Source organism: Eschrichtius robustus, chromosome 9 (genome assembly GCF_028021215.1).
Source record: "Eschrichtius robustus isolate mEscRob2 chromosome 9, mEscRob2.pri, whole genome shotgun sequence".
Taxonomy (NCBI): Eukaryota; Metazoa; Chordata; class Mammalia; order Artiodactyla; family Eschrichtiidae; genus Eschrichtius; species Eschrichtius robustus.
The window spans coordinates 114,584,796-114,606,047 of record NC_090832.1 but is presented as its reverse complement, the minus strand read 5'-3'; the positions used below and the strand labels follow the sequence as shown (position 1 = coordinate 114,606,047).

Sequence of the window (21,252 nt, the reverse complement as noted above, 5' to 3'; positions counted from 1 at the left end):
TCTGGCTGAGGGGTCAAATTTGCTTATCGGGTGAAATGATACAGATAGAGATTGCATTTTGGTCTTCAAACACAAGTTGAAAACGACTAGGTAATCAGATAACTACGTGGAATGATTGAGCACATAACTCAGTTGAAGAAAAGCAAGCATGTGATTTAAATAAAATGAGCAGGCTTAACTCGAAATCACTGCCAAATAATTTAAGAAATAAACTCCACAAATTATAAAAAATTGAATAATAAGCATTTAAAGTCTTCTCTCAAATAAATAGTTTTTATTTCCGTCTTGAAAATCAAAGCTTCAAGCAGAGAATTCCACTGTAAATTGAACTTGGATAGTCCTAAGAAAGTCATTTGTTTGGTTCCTTAGATTTTCCATTTATGAAGAAATATTTGCCCTTCAGGTGAGCATTGCAAAGATTATCTGTGTAAGACATTATTAACACAGTGTTCAGAATGACATTTTCAAGTACATAGATAAATAGGAATGTTATCAAAGTCACACAGCCTTTGAGAGTCCTGTGCTGCTCCGCTGGAAGACCCCCATCCAGATGCTAGAAGACTTCTTTATACCTAACCTTCTATGATCACGACAGGTCTCGGAAAACTGATGATTTAAATTCTTAATTTATGTCATTAGATGATAGCAACATAAAATTCAAGAGACCTCAGGCTACACATGATCTTATGTAAAGCCTTTCCTCTTTTCCATTAGGCTTAGTGTCATTCTCAGACCAAATCTTTAAGTTAAATGAGAAACCCTAATGGACGACGAAGAAAATCAGTAACAGCAAATTGTATCCAAATATAAAAGCATTACATACTTATGATTAAATGTTTAATAAATGATGAACCATTTAATTGAGAACAATCCCATTATGCACACATTATAAACTTTTCTCATAAATCTGTTTCTGAAATACTGCCATTTTATCATGTGCCAATCTTAGAAGCAACTCACATAGGAAAAAACAAGAGTCTTGAACAGGTTTTGGAGAATGTAACAGTTTAAATAGGTAGCTATATTTATACATTGGGTGATTATAATTTTGTTCTTTTACAGTTTTTAGAGTAAATAGAACTGTCTCTGCTTCCATTAACTTTAAATGTCATGTTAAGGATGTATAATCAAACTTTTAAGGGGCAAAATTATGAACCATATGGAGGGTGGGGAAAATTGCTTAGGTTAGGTACTGCTTCCAGGCTTTTCTAGAACTACTCGCATGACCTCGGGTTAAGCCCTTCAGTGTGGTGGGCAGATGTCCCATCTTTAAAATCTGGAGGTTTGCCTAGATCTACTCAAGTCACTTTCAGTTCTCAAACTATCCAGTGGCTTAAATTCTGGTTTAATCATGATGTAATGTGAATAATAAACAGGATAACGTATTTCAGTTTTGAATTTTGACTTCAAGAACACTTACAGTTAAGGCTGGCGGTCCTGGAGGTCCCATATCTCCCTAAAATAGATGAAAGAAAAGCTGCAATTACCAATAGTCCCTTTTTGCTCATGTTATTTATAAATTTTCTGAATGGATCGAAGCAATATCTAGATAAATCTGGAAGAAAAGTAGAATTTTACCTTGATAAAGGTCTCTGCACAATGAAAAATTGATCATGTGCTTTTAGTTCTCATGATATAAATATCGCCTTGTGCATCCCCATGCTTTCTGCAGTGGCAGAACTTGTTTTGAAAAGCTAAAATAATCTAGTTTCCATCCTTTTGTCTACTAATCCAAAATTAGAAAGAATATCTCTTCAAATATGGTTGCTTGCCAATGGAGCAGCTGGGAATTGTCACAACGACAGATTATATTTCTGACAAAGTTAGCATGGGGATCTGCAGAAATAATAAGTGGGTCTCCCCACTTCATGCCTTCCAGCTGCAAGCAGCAGTCCCACTGCCTCTTTTAAAGCTTTGCTGAACTGGCCTTGCACTTGCCAACAACTGTATGAGGCTTTGCCTATATTCACGTGTTTTTAAATACTAACGTTGCTTTGCTGACCTATGTGAATACAAATTACCAGGTGGATATATTGACAAACTATTCAAAATCTAAAAAATACGGTTAATCTAAAAGTTTATCATTTTCCAATTTATAAATATGTCATCTATATGCTTTATTGTATCAGCATCCCTATTTATTTCATGAGAACTCTTAGTTATTAAGATCAAGCATCACTGGGAAAGGCAAGATAGGGGTAAAGGATTAAGAAGTACAAACTACTATGCATGAAATAAATAAGCTACAAGGATATACTGTTCAGCACAGGGAATATAGCCAATATTTTACAATAACTTTAAATGGAGTATAATCTATAAAAATTTTGAATCACTATGCTGTACACCTGAAACTAATATAATATTGTAAATTAACTATACCTCAATAAAAAAATTTAAGTTTTTTTAAAAGGTAAGTCTTAGAATGTTAAATTTGACAGACTCTTAGGGACCCTCCATCTCATCAAAACCCCTCATTTTGCAGACAAATAAATCGAATCCCAGAGTGCCGTTGGTGAATTGAATAAAGTCATTGCTTAAAAAATAGTCAAGCATCACTGCCATAATCCCCCTTCAAATGGACATTGTGGAAGCAACACCATGTGGCATGGGGCACTGGCACGCTGTATTCTCGTGTTGGGAGTATCTCTATGACGTTCTCTTTTTTCATCTAACATAATCACCTCAAAAGTGAGGACTTAGCCTTGTGTAATCATTATTTTGGGAAAAAACTGAATAAAAATAACCGATAGCTGTTAAAGAACATTGAGGTAGCTTAAATCAGTCATTGGGGACCAATTTGCAAAGTCAATTTTAATGTAGAGGTAAATATTGAAGATAGACAAAGATTTCTAAATGTGTTGAGAATGGAGAACAAAATACAGTGCAAACCATCTACACGTACAACTGTCATCAAACGAGTATCATCCAAGGACCTAACTCAAAACAACTTTTGCTTTCACTATCTCATAATTTTCTTTTCAAGGTCGCTGCCAATAGGCCACTATAAAATGACATATGAGAAAAGGTGTTAGGAAATGGGGCATTTAGATTAAGACTGAGATGCACAGTCAGTGTCCTTCCCCCCAAAGGCCGCCTGCTTCACCATCGTGGTAGCAGCTCAGTGCTACTGGCAAAGGTCCCCAGTACAGGACATGGCTGCTAATTTGGTGATGCAATACTTAATGCAGTTAAGCAAGGGAGAGAAAAGGGAAATCTTATAAACACAAATTAATGTCGATTAGCAATTGTGCATTTAGTCTCCTCAAACTAATTAAATGAACCAAAAGGCTTTTCTTCTTGTTCAGATGCTTTTAACATAACAGCCTTTGGTTAATTTTAACAAAATTAACTTTTGGCAGTTAAACCGTATCAGTGAAAAGTCACTTCATAGGTTCTCAGGGTTTGCTTAAGAAAAGATTGGCACTTTCCTGGGTGAATACGGTACCTTTTCTCCTTTTGGGCCAGGTGGACCATGACGACCCACGTCACCTTTCAAACCCTGCGCAAAGAACACAGCTAATGTGATTTCTATATACAGTTCACAGAAAGCTTCAATTTCTAACAAGTCATTAGTTGCAAAATAAATCATAATTTACTGAACTCCCAAATCCCATTCTTCAGTGTGTAGTACAGAAAAACTGGCTCTAAAATGATATACAACATCTGTGCTGTGGTGGGTACAGATACATTAAATCAGTGTGAGGCCGCAATACTGCATATTTGTGCAACTTTGCTTCCTGCTAAAATTACATTAATTCACCATCTGGGGGAACATCATTTAGATCTATATGAGCTTCTAAGTATCCACTTCGGCTTAAATTTGTAGATGTTGTAAATACCGCTGATTTAGCATTGATTTGGCCTTTATAAAGCTTGCCCCCAAAATTCAAGATTTAAATCAAAAACATTTTTTCGTCTCTATCGAGAAATCTAATTGTGGGGGTAAAAGGGATAAAGGATGTATTCTTTTCCCATCCCTCACAAAGCTGGAGCTAAAATGCAATCTCTCTCCTGTTTGTAAGTCTGGTTTAGTTCTCTAACTCCTATTTCTTTTTTTACCTGGATTTATAAAGCTATCAAATAAAACTACATAAGACATAGACAGCATATCAGATAAATATATTCATGAGTCTTCTGGACTCTTGGGTGTTTTAGTAGGTATTTGGTTGATCCGATTCAGAAATGACAGCTGTCAGGAACACCACAATAGATTTCACTGGAGGAGATCAGTGCTACAGCTGAATGTATTCACAGTGTAAACAGAAGGAAAGTTAGATAGACACATCCCGACTGTATGGTAAATAGGAAAAAATATCTTTTCTCATCCTTAATTTAACACATTGGGTGAGGGAAGAACAATAATGGAAAAAAGAAATATTCTGAAGCCACAGAATGCACAGTAAATCCGAGCATCTTACTGTTCCTAGCTGAGGCATCCCACTCTTACTACTCTGACATTTTGTAGTGAATAAACAATGCCAAATGCCATCACTTGTAGCTACTCAATGTAGAAGCTGAGGCTGAATTTAAAGGAACAAAAGTAAACGAGATATTTAAAATAATCTTGTTACAAAGGATATGTGAAAACTGTAGCCTTATACTTTAAGAAAAAAAATTTAATGGGTGAAAACATCTATTCAATCATTGGTTAAAATAAACACCTTTGTGGTGCATAAACAACTTCGTGGATAAAATTCATAGCTATGTTTCTTCCATCATTACCTCCAGGTATTTATAGAACAAGGATGAGTGAAAAATTAAATCATATTTGAGATGTGATATTCTCTTTATTATTTGAAATACCCATTCTTTCCCAAATCAAGCAACACATACTCTATTTATACATGCCTCTGGAGTAAAACTTGGCATCAACATATTCTAAACACTTGTGGAAAGAAAACGGCTATTTCTGTGATTACGGTTTATTCTTAGTTCGCTCATGCATTTATTCAGTAGACATTTACTGGATACCCTCTGTGCAGTCACCCCTACAGTTGTCAGATCTGTACTGCCCGATAGGTGGCCCTGGGCCTCATGTAGCTTTTCACCCTTGAAACGTGGCTAGTCTGAATGGAAATGTGCCGTGAGTGTGCAATATCATCGGGTTTTCGATATTTGGTACAAAAAAGAATGTACAGTAGCTCATTAATAATTTTTATGTTGATTATATATTGAAAAGATAACATTGTGGATATGGGATTAAATAAGATATATTATTAAAATTAGTTTCACCTGTTTCTTTTTACTTTTTAAAATGTGGCTATAAGAAAGTATAGTATATTTACCTTTGTCTTGAAATTGTAATATTAAATTTTAAAATATAATATATTATACTTTATTTGTATTAGAGAGTGTTATTGAGAGACACAAAAAAGAACAGCAAGTTGACAAAGACTCCCTCCTTAACGAAACTTGAGCCAGGCCTCAACTTCAGGCCCATCCTGTCTGTCCTTGGCTTGTTTGGCCCAGTTTTAGCAAGAATCTTGTTAAGTCACTTTAGAAAGAATTCCCCAGCCTTGATATCTGATCAAGTCCCTCATCCCCCTCTTTGATGCATAAGTCTTTGGTGTGCCTTTAGCAAGAAGCCTGTTAAGGCAGTTTAGAGAAAATCCCCCAGCCTTGATGTCTGCTCTTAGTCATATTCCATTTGCTGACTACATCGCTCTACTCCTTTGCTACAAATCCCCACTCATCCTTGTTGTATTCAGAGTCGAGCCCAATCTCTCCTCCCTATTGCAATACTCATATTGCAATAATCTTGAATAAAAAATCTTCTTTACCATTTTAACAAGTATCATAATAATTTTTTCGATAACAAAGTCAGGATTCCTGTCCCAATGGAATTCACGTTATAGAGGAGGGTGACTGACGATGAACAGGTCCACGGGCTGAATGCGATGAGTGCGGGGCAGAGGCTGCTATTTCAGTGGGGGTAGTGGCTGGAAATGGCCTCTGGGTGGAGGGGATGTTTGTTTCACAGGATCCAGTCATGCAGTGATCCTGGAAAAAAGTGTTGGGGCAGGCGGAGGGACGGATGGGTGAGGCAACAGCAAGCACAAAAGCCCTCCAGGTGGAAGGAGTGTCATGAGCAGGTAAGGAGGTAAAGAGCAGGAGATGAGGTCAAGGTTAGTCCAGGGTCACAGCACATAGAGAACTGCAGGCCATGGAGAGAAGGGTGGGTTTTGTTCTAAGTGCAAGGGGAAGCCACTTAGGGTTTTAGCCTAGAAATGGCATGATTTGACTGTGTTTCCAAAAAAATGATAGTTTTGGCTACAACATGAAAGTAGATTGTACACAGCAAGAGCAGAAGCAGAAAAGGGGTTCTCACAGCTTTGCAGGCAAGAGAGCAAGAAGGCTGAGGGTGGGGATGGACTTGCAAAAACGCTGGAGGTAGGGCCAGGGAAAGGGAGGTACCAAGGCTGATGTGTACTTGGCTTAAGTGACTGGCTATTCCACTCACTGACCACATCTTTCTATTCTTTGGCCATAAGTCCCCACTCATCCTTGTATTCAGAGTTCAGCCAAATCTCTCTTCCCTATTGCAATAATCATATTGTGATAATCTTCAATTAAAAGCCTTCTTTACCATTTTAAAAAACCCTCAGAACAGGAGAAAATATTTGCAAATGAAGCAACTGACAAAGGATTAATCTCCAAAATTTACAAGCAGCTCATGCAACTCAATATCAAAAAAACAAACAACCCAATCAAAAAATGGGCAGAAGACCTAAATAGACATTTCTCCAAAGAAGATATACAGATTGCCAACAAACACATGAAAGGATGCTCAACATCACTAATTATTAGAGAAATGCAAATCAAAACTACAATGAGGTATCACCTCACACCAGTCAGAAAGGCCATCATCAAAAAATCTACAAACAATAAATGCTGCAGAGGGTGTGGAGAAAAGGGAACCCTCCTGCACTGTTGGTGGGAATGTAAACTGATACAGCTATTATGGAGAACAGTATGGAGGTTCCTTAAAAAACTAAAAACAGAACTACCATACAATCCAGCAATCCCACTCCTGGGCATATACTCTGAGAAAACCATAATTCAAAAGGAGTCATGTACCACAATGTTCATTGCAGCTCTATTGACAATAGCCAGGACATGGAAGCAACCTAAGTGTCCACCAACAGATGAATGGATAAAGAAGATGTGGCACATATATACAATGGAATATTACTCAGCCATAAAAAGAAACGAAACTGAGTTATTTGTAGTGAGGTGGATGGACCTAGAGTCTGTCACACAGAGAGAAGTCAGAAAGAGAAAAACAAATACCATATGCTAACACATATATACGGAATTTAAAAAAAAAAAAAAAGGTTCTGAAGAACATAGGGGCAGGACAGGAATAAAGATGCAAACGTAGAGAATGGAATTGAGGACACGGGGAGGGGGAAGGGTAAGCTGGGACCGAAGTGAGAGAGTGGCATGGACATATATACACTGCCAAATGTAAAGTAGATAGCTAGGGGGAAGCAACCGCATAGCACAGGGAGATCAGCTCACTGCTTTGTGACCACCTAGAGGGGTGGGATAGGGAGGGTGGGAGAGAGACGCAAGAGGGAGGAGATATGGGGATATATGTATATGTATAGCTGATTCACTTTGTTATAAAGCAGAAACTAACACACCATTGTAAAGCAATTATACTCCAATAAAGATATTAAAAACAAAAAGCCTTCTTTACCATTTTAACAACTGTCAAGAGTGCCATTTACTGCTGAGAAATTTACTAAAAAGGGGTATTCTCTCTTCTTGCTGGTAGAACATCATCCAGAGAAAAAACAAACATGAAGAAAGAAATGGCGGAGAAAGACACCAACTTTCTATTTACGCAACAAATATTATGGAACATCTACATACATGCAAGACTGAACCCGGTACTCCTACGAACAGATAAGTAGGAAGTCATTGTTTTATTTATTTATTTATTTACTTTTTGAATTTTTGAATTTTATTTTTTTATACACATCAGTGTATACATGTCAATCCCAATTTGCCAATTCATCCCACCACCAGCCCCCCCTCCCCACTTTCCCCCCTTGGTATCCATACGTTTGTTCTCTACATGTGTCTCAATTTCTGCTCTGAAAACCGGTTCATCTGTACCACTTTTCTAGGTTCCACATATATGCGTTAATATACGATATTTGTTCTTCTCTTTCTGACTTACTTCACTCTGTATGACAGCCTCTAGATCCATCCACGTCTCAACAAATGACCCAATTTCGTCCCTTTTTATGGCAGAGTAATATTCCATTGTATACATGTACCACATCTTCTTTATCCATTCATCTGTCGATGGGGATTTAGGTTGCTTCCATGACCTGGCTATTGTCAATAGTGCTGCAATGAACATTGTGGTACATGACTCCTTTTGAATTATGGTTTTCTCTGGGTATATGCCCAGGAGTGGGATTGCTGGGTCATATGGTAATTCTATTTTTAGTTTTTAAAGGAACCTCCATATTGTTCTCCATAGTGGCTGTATCAATTTACTTTCCCACCAACAGTGCAAGAGGGTTCCCTTTTCTCCACACCTTCTCCAGCATTTGTTGTTTGTAGATTTTTTGATGATGGCCATTCTGACTGGTGTGAGGTGATACCTCATTGTAGTTTTGATTTGCATTTCTCTAATAATTAGTGATGTTGAGCAGCTTTTCATGTGCTTCTTGGCCATCTGTATGTCTTCTTTGGAGAAATGTCTATTTAGGTCTTCTGCCCAGTTTTGGATTGCGTTGTTTGTTTTTTTTAATATTGAGGTGCATGAGCTGTTTATATATTTTGGAGATTAATCCTTTGTCCGTTGATTCATCTGCAAATATTTTCTCCCATTCTGAGGGTTGTCTTTTCATCTTGTTTATGGTTTACTTCGCTGTGCAAAAGCTTTGAAGTTTCATTGGGTCCATTTACTTTTGTTTTTATTTCCATTACTCTAGGAGGTGGATCAAAAAATATCTTGCTGTGATTTATGTCAAAGAGTGTTCTTCCTATGTTTTCCTCTAAGAGTTTTATAGTGTCCGGTCTTACATTTAGGTCTCTAATCCATTTTGAGTCTATTTTTGTGTATGGTGTTAGGGAGTGTTCTAATTTAATTGTTTTACATGTAGCTGTCCAGTTTCCCCAGCACCACTTATTGAAGAGACTGTCTTTTCTCCATTGTATATCCTTGCCTCCTTTGTCATAGATTAGCTGACCATAGGTATGTGGGTTTATCTCTGGGCTTTCTATCTTGTTCCATTGATCTATATTTCTGCTTTTGTGCCAGTACCTTATTGTCTTGATTACTGTAGCTTTGTAGTATAGTCTGAAGTCAGGGAGTCTGATTCCTCCAGCTCCACTTTTTTCCCTCAAGACAGCTTTGGCTATTTGGGGTCTTTTGTGTTTCCATACAAATTTTTAGATTTTTTATTGTAGTTCTGTAAAAAATGCCATTGGTAATTTGACAGGGATTGCACTGAAACTGTAGATTGCTTTGGGTAGTATAGTCATTTTCACAATATTGATTCTTCCCATCGAAGAACATGGTATATCTCTCCATCCGTTGGTATCATCTTTAATTTCTTTCATCGGTGTCATAATTTTCTGCATACAGGTCTTTTGTCTCCCTAGGTAGGTTTATTCTAGGTATTTTATTCTTTTTATTGCAATGGTAAATGGGAGTGTTTCCTTAATTTCTCTTTCAGATTTTTCATCATTAGTATATAGGAATGCAAGAGATTTCTGTGCATTAATGTTATATCCTGTAACTTTACCAAATTCATTGATTAGCTCTAGTAGTTTTCTGGTGGCATCTTTAGGATCCTCTATGTAGAGTATCATGTCATCTGCAAACAGTGACAGTTTTACTTCTTCTTTTCCAATTTGTATTCCTTTTATTTCTTTTTCTTCTCTGATTGCCACGGCTAGGACTTCCAAAACTATGTTGAATAATAGTGGTGAGAGTGGACATCCTTGTCTTGTTCCTGATCTTTGAGGAAATGCTTTCAGCTTTTCACCATTGAGAATGATGTTTGCTATGGGTTTGCTATGGCCTTTATTAGGTTGAGGTAGGTTCCCTCTATGCCCACTTTCTGCAGAGTTTTTATCATAAATGGATGTTGAATTTTGTCAAAAGCTTTTTCTGCATCTATTGAGATGATCATATGGTTTTTCTTCTTCAGTTTGTTAATATGCTTTATCACATTGATTGATTTACGTATATTGAAGAATCCTTGCATCCCTGGGATAAATCCCACTTGATCATGGTGTATGATCCTTTTAATGTGTTGTTGGATTCTGTTTGCTAGTATTTTGTTGAGGACTTTTGCATCTATATTCATGAGTGATATTGGCCTGTAATTTTCTTTTTTTGTAGTATCTTTGTCTGGTTTTGGTATCAGGGTGATGGTGGCCTCATAGAATGAGTTTGGGAGTGTTCCTTCCTCCCCAGTTTTTTGGAAGAGTTTGAGAAGGATGGGTGTTAGCTCTTCTCTAAATGTCTGATAGAATACACCTGTGTCGCCATCTGGTCCTGGACCTTTGTTTGTTGGAAGATTTTTAATCACAGTTTCAATTTCATTACTTGTGATTGGTCTGTTCATATTTTCTATTTCTCCTGGTTCAGTCTTGGAAGGTTATACCTTTCTACGAATTTGTCCATTTCTTCCAGGTTGTCCATTTTATTGGCATAGAGTTGCTTGTAGTAGTCTCTTGGATGCTCTGCATTTCTGCGGTGTCTGTTGTAACTTCTCTGTTTTCATTTCTAATTTTATTGATTTGAGTCCTCGCCCTCTTTTTCTTGATGAGTCTAGCTAACGGTTTATCAATATTATCTTCTCAAAGAACCAGTTTTTAGTTTTATTGACCTTTGCTATTGTCTTCTTTGTTTCTATTTCATTTATTTCTGCTCTGATATTTACGATTTCTTTCCTTCTGCTAACTTTGGGTTTTGTTTGTTCTACTTTCTCTAGTTCCTTTAGGTGTAAGGTTAGATTGTTTATTTGAGATTTTTCCTGTTTCTTGAGGTAGGCTTGTATAGCTACAAACTTCCCTCTTAGAACTGCTTTTGCTGCATCCCATAGGTTTTGGATCGTCGTGTTTTCATTGTCATTTGTCTCTAGGTATTTTCTGATTTCCTCTTTGATTTCTTCAGTGATCTCTTGGTTATTTAGTAATGTAGTGTTTAGCCTCCATGTGTTTGTGTTTTTTACGTTTTTTTCCCTGTAATTGATTTCTAATCTCATAGTGTTGTGGTCGGGAAAGATGCTTGATATAATTTCAATTTTCTTAAATTTACTGAGGCTTGATTTGTGACCCAAGATGTGATCTATCCTGGAGAATGTTCTGTGTGCACTTGAGAAGAAAGTGTAATCTGCTGTTTTTGGATGGAATGTCCTATAAATATCAATTAAACATACCTGGTCTACTGTGTCATTTAAAGCTTGTGTTTCCTCATTTTCATTATGGATGATCTGTCCATTGGTGTGAGTTGTTAAAGTCCCCCACTATTATTGTGTTACTGTCGATTTCCTCTTTTATAGCTGTTAGCAGTTGCCTTATGTATTGAGGTGCTCCTATGTTGTGTGCATATATATTTATAATTGTTATATCTTCTTCTTGGATTGATCCTTTGATCATTCTGTAGTGTCCTTCCTTGTCTCTTGTAACATTCTTTATTTTAAAGTCTATTTTATCTGATATGAGTATAGCTGCGCCAGCTTTCTTTTGATTTCCATTTGCATGGAATATCTTTTTCCATCCCCTCACTTTCAGTCTGTATGTGTCCCTAGGTCTGAAGTGGGTCTCCTGTAGACAGCATATATATGGGTCTTGTTTTTGAGTCCATTCAGCAAGCCTGTGTCTTTTGGTTGGCGCATTTAATCCATTCACGTTTACGGTAATTATCGATATGTATGTTCCTGTGACCATTTTCTTAATTGTTTTGGGTTTGTTTTTGTAGGTCCTTTTCTTCTCTTGTGTTTCCCACTTAGAGAAGTTCCTTTGGCATTTGTTGTAGAGCTGGTTTGGTGGTGCTGAATTCTCTTAGCTTTTGCTTGTCTGTAAAGCTTTTGATTTCTCCATTGAATCTGAATGAGATCCTTGCTGGGTAGAGTAATCTTGGTTGTAGGGTCTTCCCTTTCATCACTTTAAGTATATCATGCCACTCCCTTCTGGCTTGTAGAGTTTCTGCTGAGAAATCAGCTGTTAACCTTATGGGAGTTCCCTTGTATGTTATTTGTTGTTTTTCCCTTGCTGCTTTCAATAATTCTTCTTTGTCTTTAATTTTTGCCAATTTGATTACTATGTGTCTTGGCATGTTTCTCCTTGGGTTTATCGTGTATGGGACTCTCTGTGCTTCCTGGACTTGGGTGGCTATTTCCTTTCCCATGTTAGGGAAGTTTTCTACTATAATCTCTTCAAATATTTTCTCTGGTCCTTTCTCTCTCTCTTCTCCTTCTGGGACCCCATAATGCGAATGTTGCTGCGTTTAATGTTGTCCCAGAGGTGTCTTAGGCTGTCTTCATTTCTTTTCATTCTTTTTTCTTTAGTCTGTTCTGCAGCAGTGAATTCCACCATTCTGTCTTCCAGGTCACTTATCCGTTCTTCTGCCTCAGTTATTCTGCTATTGATTCCTTCTAGTGTATTTTTCATTTCAGTTATTGTATTGTTCATCTCTGTTTGTTTGTTCTTTAATTCTTCTAGGTTTTTGTTAAACATTTCTTTCATCTTCTTGATCTTTGTCTCCATTTTTTTCCCGAGGTCCTGGATCATCTTCACTATCATTATTCTTTATTCTTTTTCTGTAAGATTCCCTATCTTCACTTCATTTAGTTGTTTTTCTGGGGTTTTATCTTGTTCCTTTATCTGGTACATAGCCCTCTGACTTTTCATTTTGTCTATCTTTCTGTGAATGTGGTTTTTGTTCCACAGGCTGCAGGACTGTAGTTCTTCTTGCTTCTACTGTCTGCCCTCTGGTAGATGAGGCTAAGAGGCTTCTGCAAGTTTCCTGATGTGAGGGACTAGTGGTGGGTAGAGCTGGCTGTTGCTCTGGTGGGTAGTGCTCAGTAAAACTTTAATCCGCTTGACTGCTGATGGGTGGGGCTGGGTTCCCTCCCTATTGGTTGTTTGGCCTGAGGCAACCCAACACTGGAGCCTACCTGGGCTCTTTGGTGGGGCTAATGACAGACTCTGGGAGGGCTCACGCCAAGAAGTACTTCCCAGAACTTCTGCTGCCAGTGTCCTTGTCCCCATGGTGAGCCACAGCCACCCCCCGCCTCTGCAGGAGATCCTCCAACACTAGCAGGTAGGTCTGGTTCAGTCTCCCCTGGGGTCACTGCTCCTTCCCCTGGGTCCTGATGCATACACTACTTTGTGTGTGCCCTCCAAGAGTGGAGTCTCTGTTTCCCCCAGTCCTGTCAAAGTTCTGCAATCAAATCCCACTAGCCTTCCATCTCTGGGAATTCCTCCTCCCATTGCCAGGCCCCCTGGTTGGGAAGCCTGATGTGGGGCTCCGAACCTTCACTTCAGTGGGTGGACTTCTGTGGTATAAGTGTTCTCCAGTCTGTGAGTCACCCACCCAGCAGTTATGGGATTTGATTTTATTGTAATTGCGCCCCTCCTACCGTCTCATTGTGGCTTCTCCTTTGTCTTTGGACGTGGGGGTATCTGTTTTGGTGAGTTCCAGTGTCTTCCTGTCAATGACTGTTCAGCAGTTAGTTGTGATTCTGGTGTTCTCAGAAGAGGGAGTGAGAGCATGTCCTTCTACTCCACCATCTTGGTTCAGGCTCAATAATCGGAAGTCATTGTTTTTAATAATGGCAGGGACCATGAAACACAACATTTGGGAAAATGGTTAACTCTACAGTGCGCATGGCGTTAGGTTGAGCTCTGGGTAGATCGGTGTTCCAGTTACTTCTATAATTCATAATCATCATATATGTGACATGCCACGAAAATATTATTTGAAGCATAAAATAATACATTAAAAACTTTAACATTCCTGCCTGACAAACTAACCCTAACTGCACCTTCTGGAGTAGGGACTTACTTGCTGTTGTGTCAGCTAACTATCCCTGGTTTAATCAACTGTTCGGGGAGGAGGTGGGGTAATAAAGCAACCAGCTGCAGGCATGACGGGAGCAGTGAGGACTATGATAGACATGTGCACAGCAGGCATGACAGGAGCAGGTCTCGGAAGCGCCTCATTCTCCTGGATGTGCTCAGGACTTCAGACACGTGGAGTTCAGGACAGTCAGGAAAGGACTTGTGCATTATCATGGGTGCGTTATTTAAGCTTCCCTATACAATAGGTATAAATAATAGTTGTCTTCATGGAAACAACCTAAATGTCCATCAACAGAGGTATGGATAAAGAAGATGTGGTACAGGTATACAATGGGATATTACTCAGCCATAAAAAAGAATGAAATAATGCCATCTGCAGCTACATGGATGGACCTAGAGATTATCATACTAGGTGAAGTAAACCAGACAAAGACAAACATCATATGATAGTGCTCCTATGTGGAATCTAAAATATGATGCAAATGAACCTATCTATGAAACAGAATCACGGACACAGAGAACAGACTGGTGGTTGTCAATGGGGAGGGGTTTGGGGGAGGGAGGGAATGGGAGGTTGGGGTTAGCAGATGTAAGCTTTTATATATAGAATGGATAAAAAACAAGGTCGTACTGTATAGCACAGGGAACTATATTCAATACCCTATGATAAACCATATGGAAAAGAATATATATAAAAAAGATTGTGTGTATATATATATATATATATATGTATAACTGAATCAATTTGTTGTATAGCAGTAATTAACACAACATTGTAAATCAACTATACTTCAACAAAAGAAGAAAGTAATAGCTGTCTTGAAGAGTTGTTCTGAGATTCATATGTTGTAAAATTACTTAGCACAGAGTAGACACTTAATAAATGTTGCTTTTACTTTTCAAGCCCAAGTCTAAGGGATAGGTAATTGTTCTGTCCAGTTCTGTACTCAGTTTGATGGATATGTAACAACTGTGCTTTAACTCACATACAATAAAATGCAATTGGGAAGTACTGCACTCATCGAGCTTCTACTTTTATTGGCCATTGACATGGGACAATGGAGCTCATGTCCTCCTGTGATCAAGTACTATGTTGTTAAGGCCATGGCATCATAATAGGCTCCGAGAAGTAGATCAGTAATGCTTTCCTCAAGTGCAATTTTTCTCCTCGTGTGACATTAGTGTTGCTATCAATGGATATTGAGTACTGGGGAGAAAAAGACACAGCGCTCACCATAAGTGAGTGAGAATAAAATGGAACAGACTCTGAATTTAATACTGAATAAGATGGGCATCTATTATTAAGGTTCTTAATAAAATTTGTGTATATAAAGATGCTCAAAAGCACAGAAGTGGGCTCTGTATGTTACGAGAGACAGGCACTCTTATCCAAATGCAAAATGAACTTATTTACAAACCAGAAACAGACTCACAGCCATAGAAAACAAACTTAGAGTTACCAAAGGGCAAGGGGGGAAGTGATAAATTAGAAGTTTGGGATTAAAATATACCCCCACTAAATATGAAATAGATAGCCAACAAGGACCTACTGTATAGCACAGGAAACTATACTCAATATCTTGTAATAACCTATAATGGAAATGAATCTAGAAAAGAATATATATATATATATATATATATATATATATATATATTTATGGCTCACTTTGCTGTACACCTAAAACTAACACAACATTGTAAATCAACTATATCTCAATAAAAAATTTTTAAAAATGCAAGCTGAAAGCTGAAAGACAGTATCACAACTAAAATTATAAAAGCAGGTAGACCATGAATTAATTTTTATTGGATGACCTACTTACTGGTGGTATGTAGCATCTTTAAACATCATTTGATACAAGGTAATGTTATTTGTTAAAATTTTTAACCCAACTATTCATTATTTTCCCCATCTTCCACCCACTGCATCTTGTTCCCTAGCAATGGCACCAGCTGTCGCCAGCCGATATCGCACCTTTGTGATTCCAGTATTTTTGTATTCAGTATACAGATTGCATTGGTGTAAGGAGATTAACGTGACCATTTTAGAAACATTAGATGCTGTAATTCTGATAAGAGTTGTTTGAAAGACAATAACAAAGATGCAAAGGAGAAGACTAAACTAAATAATTGAAATCTACTTTTCCAAGATTACATAACCCCACAAAAAATAAATAAAAAGATCTATCTACCTATCTCTATATTAGAGAAAATGTGCTTTATTTAAGTTTCTAATAATAGCAAATGTTTATATAGCTCTTACTGTATGCAAGGCACCGATCTAAATGCTTTATGTATGATGACCCCTTTAATCATAAAAAAAAAAGACTATGAGTTAGTGCTACTAATATTATCATCCTATTGTGCAGATGAAGAAACAGGCACAGAGACAATAAATAATGTACTAATTAGTACGCCAGCTGGGTAGTGGCAGAGCTGGGATTTGAGCCCAGGTAGTCTGGCTTTGAAGATCATGTTAACAACTTTCTAAGATTCCCCCTCAAGTCTGTTTTAAGGTGCCATTGTTGAATGCATCTTACAGTAGGTCACAGTCAAAATCACTTAATTATAAACTAGAATATGTGAAGCTGAGGTCTTATATTTTGAAGGCTAAATTCTAGTAACTCAAAGTTTTGAAAATTTCAATATATATTTGGTATGCATTATTTAAACTATTAGGGAAATATGAGCATGTATAGTCCAATACCCCAGTACCTTGAAGATCAATCAAAGTTTACACACACACACACACACACACACACACACACATGGATGCACTTAGAAAGATATCAGAACATTTTTTTTTTTTTTTGTCCTAATGACTAAGAGCTGCTACTGGTGATTAGTTGGTGAGCCTCAAGGACACTATGCATTCTGCTCTTGCACGATAGTCCCACGTGGCAAAGAACCATCATGACCAAAATGCCAAGAGTGTCCCATTAAGAAAGCTGAACTGGCATACTTCCCTTTAAAGGAGGTTTACATTGTCTGAAGTGAGCTTGTCCACTTTGCGGGAAAGCTGGCACAGATGAAATTATTAAAAGATACATTTACATCAAGATATATTTAATATACAAGAATAAAGACTATAAAAAGGCTTTGAATCTGTTTCACAGGAATATTAAATTCTTCCAATTTTCTCTGACTTGGAAAGTAGCTGTCATGACCTGGCCCACTAAGGTTATTCACTCTGCATTCCAACAGAATGTTTCTGAAGTTAAAATGTCCATCATGGCTTGACTTCAATGCAAACTGAGATAGCTATTATAATGCCCTTCATTCCCTAAGAATGTGTACCTGTTCTTATTGAAAGGCAGAGCAAACTGTCATAAATGCTGAATGATTTTGGTTCGTGGAGTCAGTTTATCTTACCATTGAAAAATAGACAGTGAGAAATGCGGCATGACTTAGTGGGAAAATTAAGAGACTTTTCAGTCAAACAAGGGATAAAGGCTGATTTTACCATTTTCTAAAAGAAAATTTCTTAATTTCATAAGCTCTTACTTCTTGCCTCTAAAAATAGGGATGCTATCACCCCTTGCACCTTCTACCCCATAAAGTTGGGGTAAAGACTGAATTTCAAATTCCTCATGAAAACAGTTTTTTGGACTATGGCACAATATTAAAACCACCACCGATGGAATAAATAACAGAGCATGTGATTCTTTACCCCTAGTAAGAGTAGAGGAGTAAAAAGAGAACTTTCATTACTTTTTCTTATTTCTCCTTAGTCATGACCTCTGAATACCTTTGGCAAAATTAAGGGAAGGAATATTAATTAAGTAACCAAATGAGAAAACTTAATGTGCTTTGTCACGCTTTATAATGTACCTAATGAGCTATATGAGACAGTGATGGTGCTAAAGGAATAACACACCCATGGATGGGGGGGTGTGAAGGACTCTTCCCAGACCCTTGTCAAAGAGGAAAGGTCACACTACCCACTAGGCTGGGGGCTCTCTCAGCAAGATGGTCTTTAGATCTGGGCAAGTAGAAGGCACTCATATCTATGTGTGTACAACTGATTAATTCTAAAAAGCCAAATCACCTTACTTTAAGATACCGTAAGAAAAGTTTTCAAATCTTTAAGTTAATGTGACTATATTTCAGGCTCCAACCCCTCAAATCTCCTTCCAGTTTTATTCGAGTGTTTGGATAAATCCTTTCTCTATTTCAATTCTAACACTATCTTAATGAACTTCTAAAAATCCTTGTTTTGGGACTTCCCTGGTGGTCCAGTGGTTGAGAATCCGTGCTTCCACTGCAGGGGGCACGGGTTCGATCCCTGGTTGGGGAACTAGGATCCCGCATGCCGCGAGGCGTGGCCAATAAAATAAAATAAAATAAAAATCCCTGTTTTGCTCCTGTATCTCGGGGAGCGGCATACATGCAGCTTGGTTATCTTTTGCAATGCTGTAGTTAAACTCTCTCAACACTCCTACATTTATCATGAGATAATATCCTTCCTGTAATGAATGGTCAAAACCTTGGGCTATTTTTGAGTTTTCACTGCAATCAAGCACCAAATTGCATGTATTTTACCTCTGCAATATCACTGTGCACTCCCTTTCACCTCTGTTTTCCTAGTTTAGGTTCTAATTACTTATATTTTAGACTATTATAATAATCTCTCAAGTTTTAACATGAAAATTTAGCAACTAATTATTGAGAACTTACTCCAAACATCTACTAAGTACTAGCGACTGCAAGAAATGGTCTTTGCTCTCATAAAGAGTATGATAGGAAGAACAAAAGCACAGGCAAAGGCCTCAATTCTGTGCATTTTGCAGAACACGCTGTGAAAGGACTCTTCCTTTAAACACAACACAAACCGCATCACCCCACGCCCCCAGCCAGAGGAGGAAAGGCGAACACTTTCACAGAGAGCACTGCCCATGCCTGGGCTCCAGCTGTATCCCCATCGTGTTTTCCCTACATTGCCTTACATGCAGCTGAAAGTACAAACACCTGAATGAATGCTTCAAGTTTCATCATGCTTTTCAAGACTGTAATCCTAATTAATCTTAGTAATCTCTTTGTATTAAATGATAGGGCATTGCAGTGATTGGGACTTTAGAATCTATTCTAAGGCTATCACCTTACAGACTCTGAGAAGTTATTTTCTCAACTAGTGACAGAACTGGGACATACACTGGGCTCTGACTTCCCACGACACCAGGATCTCCCGTGACAGGGTCGGGGGCGGGGGGTGGGGGGGAATTAGATGCTCTATTAAGTGTACGGGCCAATGGTTAGGACATTCAGCATCCTGATGTACTGTAAGGAGGCAGAGAAAATGCAGAGACTCCCTTAGCTCCAACCACTGGTGCTAGCTCCCAGTCTCTGGTGGAGAAAAATCCCTTCGAAGAAGACAGAAACAAGAAGGATGCCATATTAAAGATGTGAATGGGGCTTCTTAGGAAGTAAGAGAGTAAAGCTGCGCGGGGCTAGAGCCTCAAGCCCACGGTAATTAGTAGGGTTAACTACTGGGATGTTTCTCTCCCGCTCCCAGTATCCCTCTTATTTGTCCACAGGCCCCAGGGACAGTTCAGCCTCCCTTCCCACTGTGTGCAACCATCTACTGCAGACCAGATGGATTTCATAGTACCTCTAGGGCATTAGGGAACTGGATCTAGCTTCCTTATTCTTTTATCCAGAAAGTAAGTAGTATGGTCCTTCAGAACCTTTCTGAAACACTTTTATGCAAATGAATAAGGGAACTGTGAGAAAAAATAATTTTCATTGTGGATACCTGCCTTAGTAAAGTTAGTATATCTACAGTAAATAGTGCATCTGATGTCCTGAAGGGGGAGTAATCTACACTTAGCGGGAAGCCCAGATTTGGTCTGTCCTCCGAACTCCATCATAAGAACCCAAGTGAAGCTCCGGGGGGACAGCTGTCCTGGGCGGGGGGCGGGGGTAGGGTGCAGGGGAGGACTCAGGGATGTTCCCTGGGACAGAGAGAGGAGCCCTGAGGTTGGGGAATAGGTGCAATGGAGGGGAGTGACACAGATACACATGGTTCCCTCCCTTCTTCCCTTTCTTCTCATCACTGAGATCAACCTCTGCAGACCCCTCAGTAGATGGAGATTGGGGGTAAGATGAAAAGTAACCTGGGTAAGAACACAGGTCACAGCAGAACACAGGCAAGAAGAAAAAAGACAGAGAAAGGAAGATAGAAGAAATGCAAGCCAGAAATAGCAAGGAAGAAAGGGCTGTGAAGGATGAGTACACGTAAGAGGCATCTAAAGCCAGGGAACTACCTGGTCGTTACGAAACTAAAAATACTGGCGCCGCATGTGTCCTTCAGCCGTTTCCTAAGAAGGTCCTCATTTTTCTTTAGCACCAGCAGCTGGCCGAGGACCACATAGCTCCCCCTACCCGGTCTGTTTCATGCTCTTTGGCCCTCTTTTGGGCAGGATAGTCACTGTCTCTGTAAAGCTTTTTAAATCAATAAAGTCAGTGGCCTTTAAAAAAAAAAATACTGGGGCTCCACTGAGCCACGTAAAAAACGACCTTGATTCCTGACTTCGGAATGACTGTGGCTAGTTCTTCCAAGCATAGTCAAGTCTCAATAGCATTAGATAGTTAGCATATTTCAGCAGCAAAATGTTAACACAATGTTAGAAAAAAGAAAGTTAGGCTTACATCTTGCCCATTAACTCCGGCCAAACCTGGATCTCCTTTTTCTCCTTGTGCACCCTAGAAAGAAACAATTTATACAATGAAAAATGTTACATCTGAAAACCTTTACTAAGAAAAAACAAGGGAGTTGCTGTTGTTTGGGTATTTATAATGACATGATTACTTCGCTAATCCCTTGAAAGAAACATTTATTAAAAAACAATTCTGAGTCCTAAAACTGAAGAGAAGTTTAAAGGTTCAAAAAAAGCTGCATGGAAATGATAATGATTAAAGAGTATAAATAGAACAAGGATTATTTATTTTTTTCTATAAGCAACAAAGAATTTCCTGGAGGGCAATTTGGCAATATATACCAAGGGTCTTAAATCTGCTCATGTCATTGGGCCCAGTGATTTTGCTGCTAAGAATGTATCCTAAGGAAATAATCAGAGATGAAAAGTTTTAGGCAGTAAGATGTAGAGTGCAATGCTATTTATAGTAGTAAAAAGAGAAACATACTAAATGTCCAATAATAGGGAACTGGGTAGATAAATTATGGTATATAGA

At 38.4% G+C, this 21,252-nt stretch overlaps 1 protein-coding gene across 1 annotated transcript in view; it reads right to left on the bottom strand.

The window, feature by feature from the left end:
* COL19A1 (collagen type XIX alpha 1 chain) overlaps window positions 1-21,252 on the bottom strand; it is a 361,076-nt gene that overhangs the window by 191,711 nt on the left and 148,113 nt on the right. The window contains exons 11-13 of the mRNA XM_068550858.1: window positions 20,710-20,763; window positions 3,446-3,499; window positions 1,421-1,456 (exon numbers count right to left, since the gene is read on the bottom strand). Of these exons, the coding sequence (XP_068406959.1) occupies window positions 1,421-1,456; window positions 3,446-3,499; window positions 20,710-20,763 (144 nt within the window). The remainder of the gene's footprint in view (window positions 1-1,420; window positions 1,457-3,445; window positions 3,500-20,709; window positions 20,764-21,252) is intronic.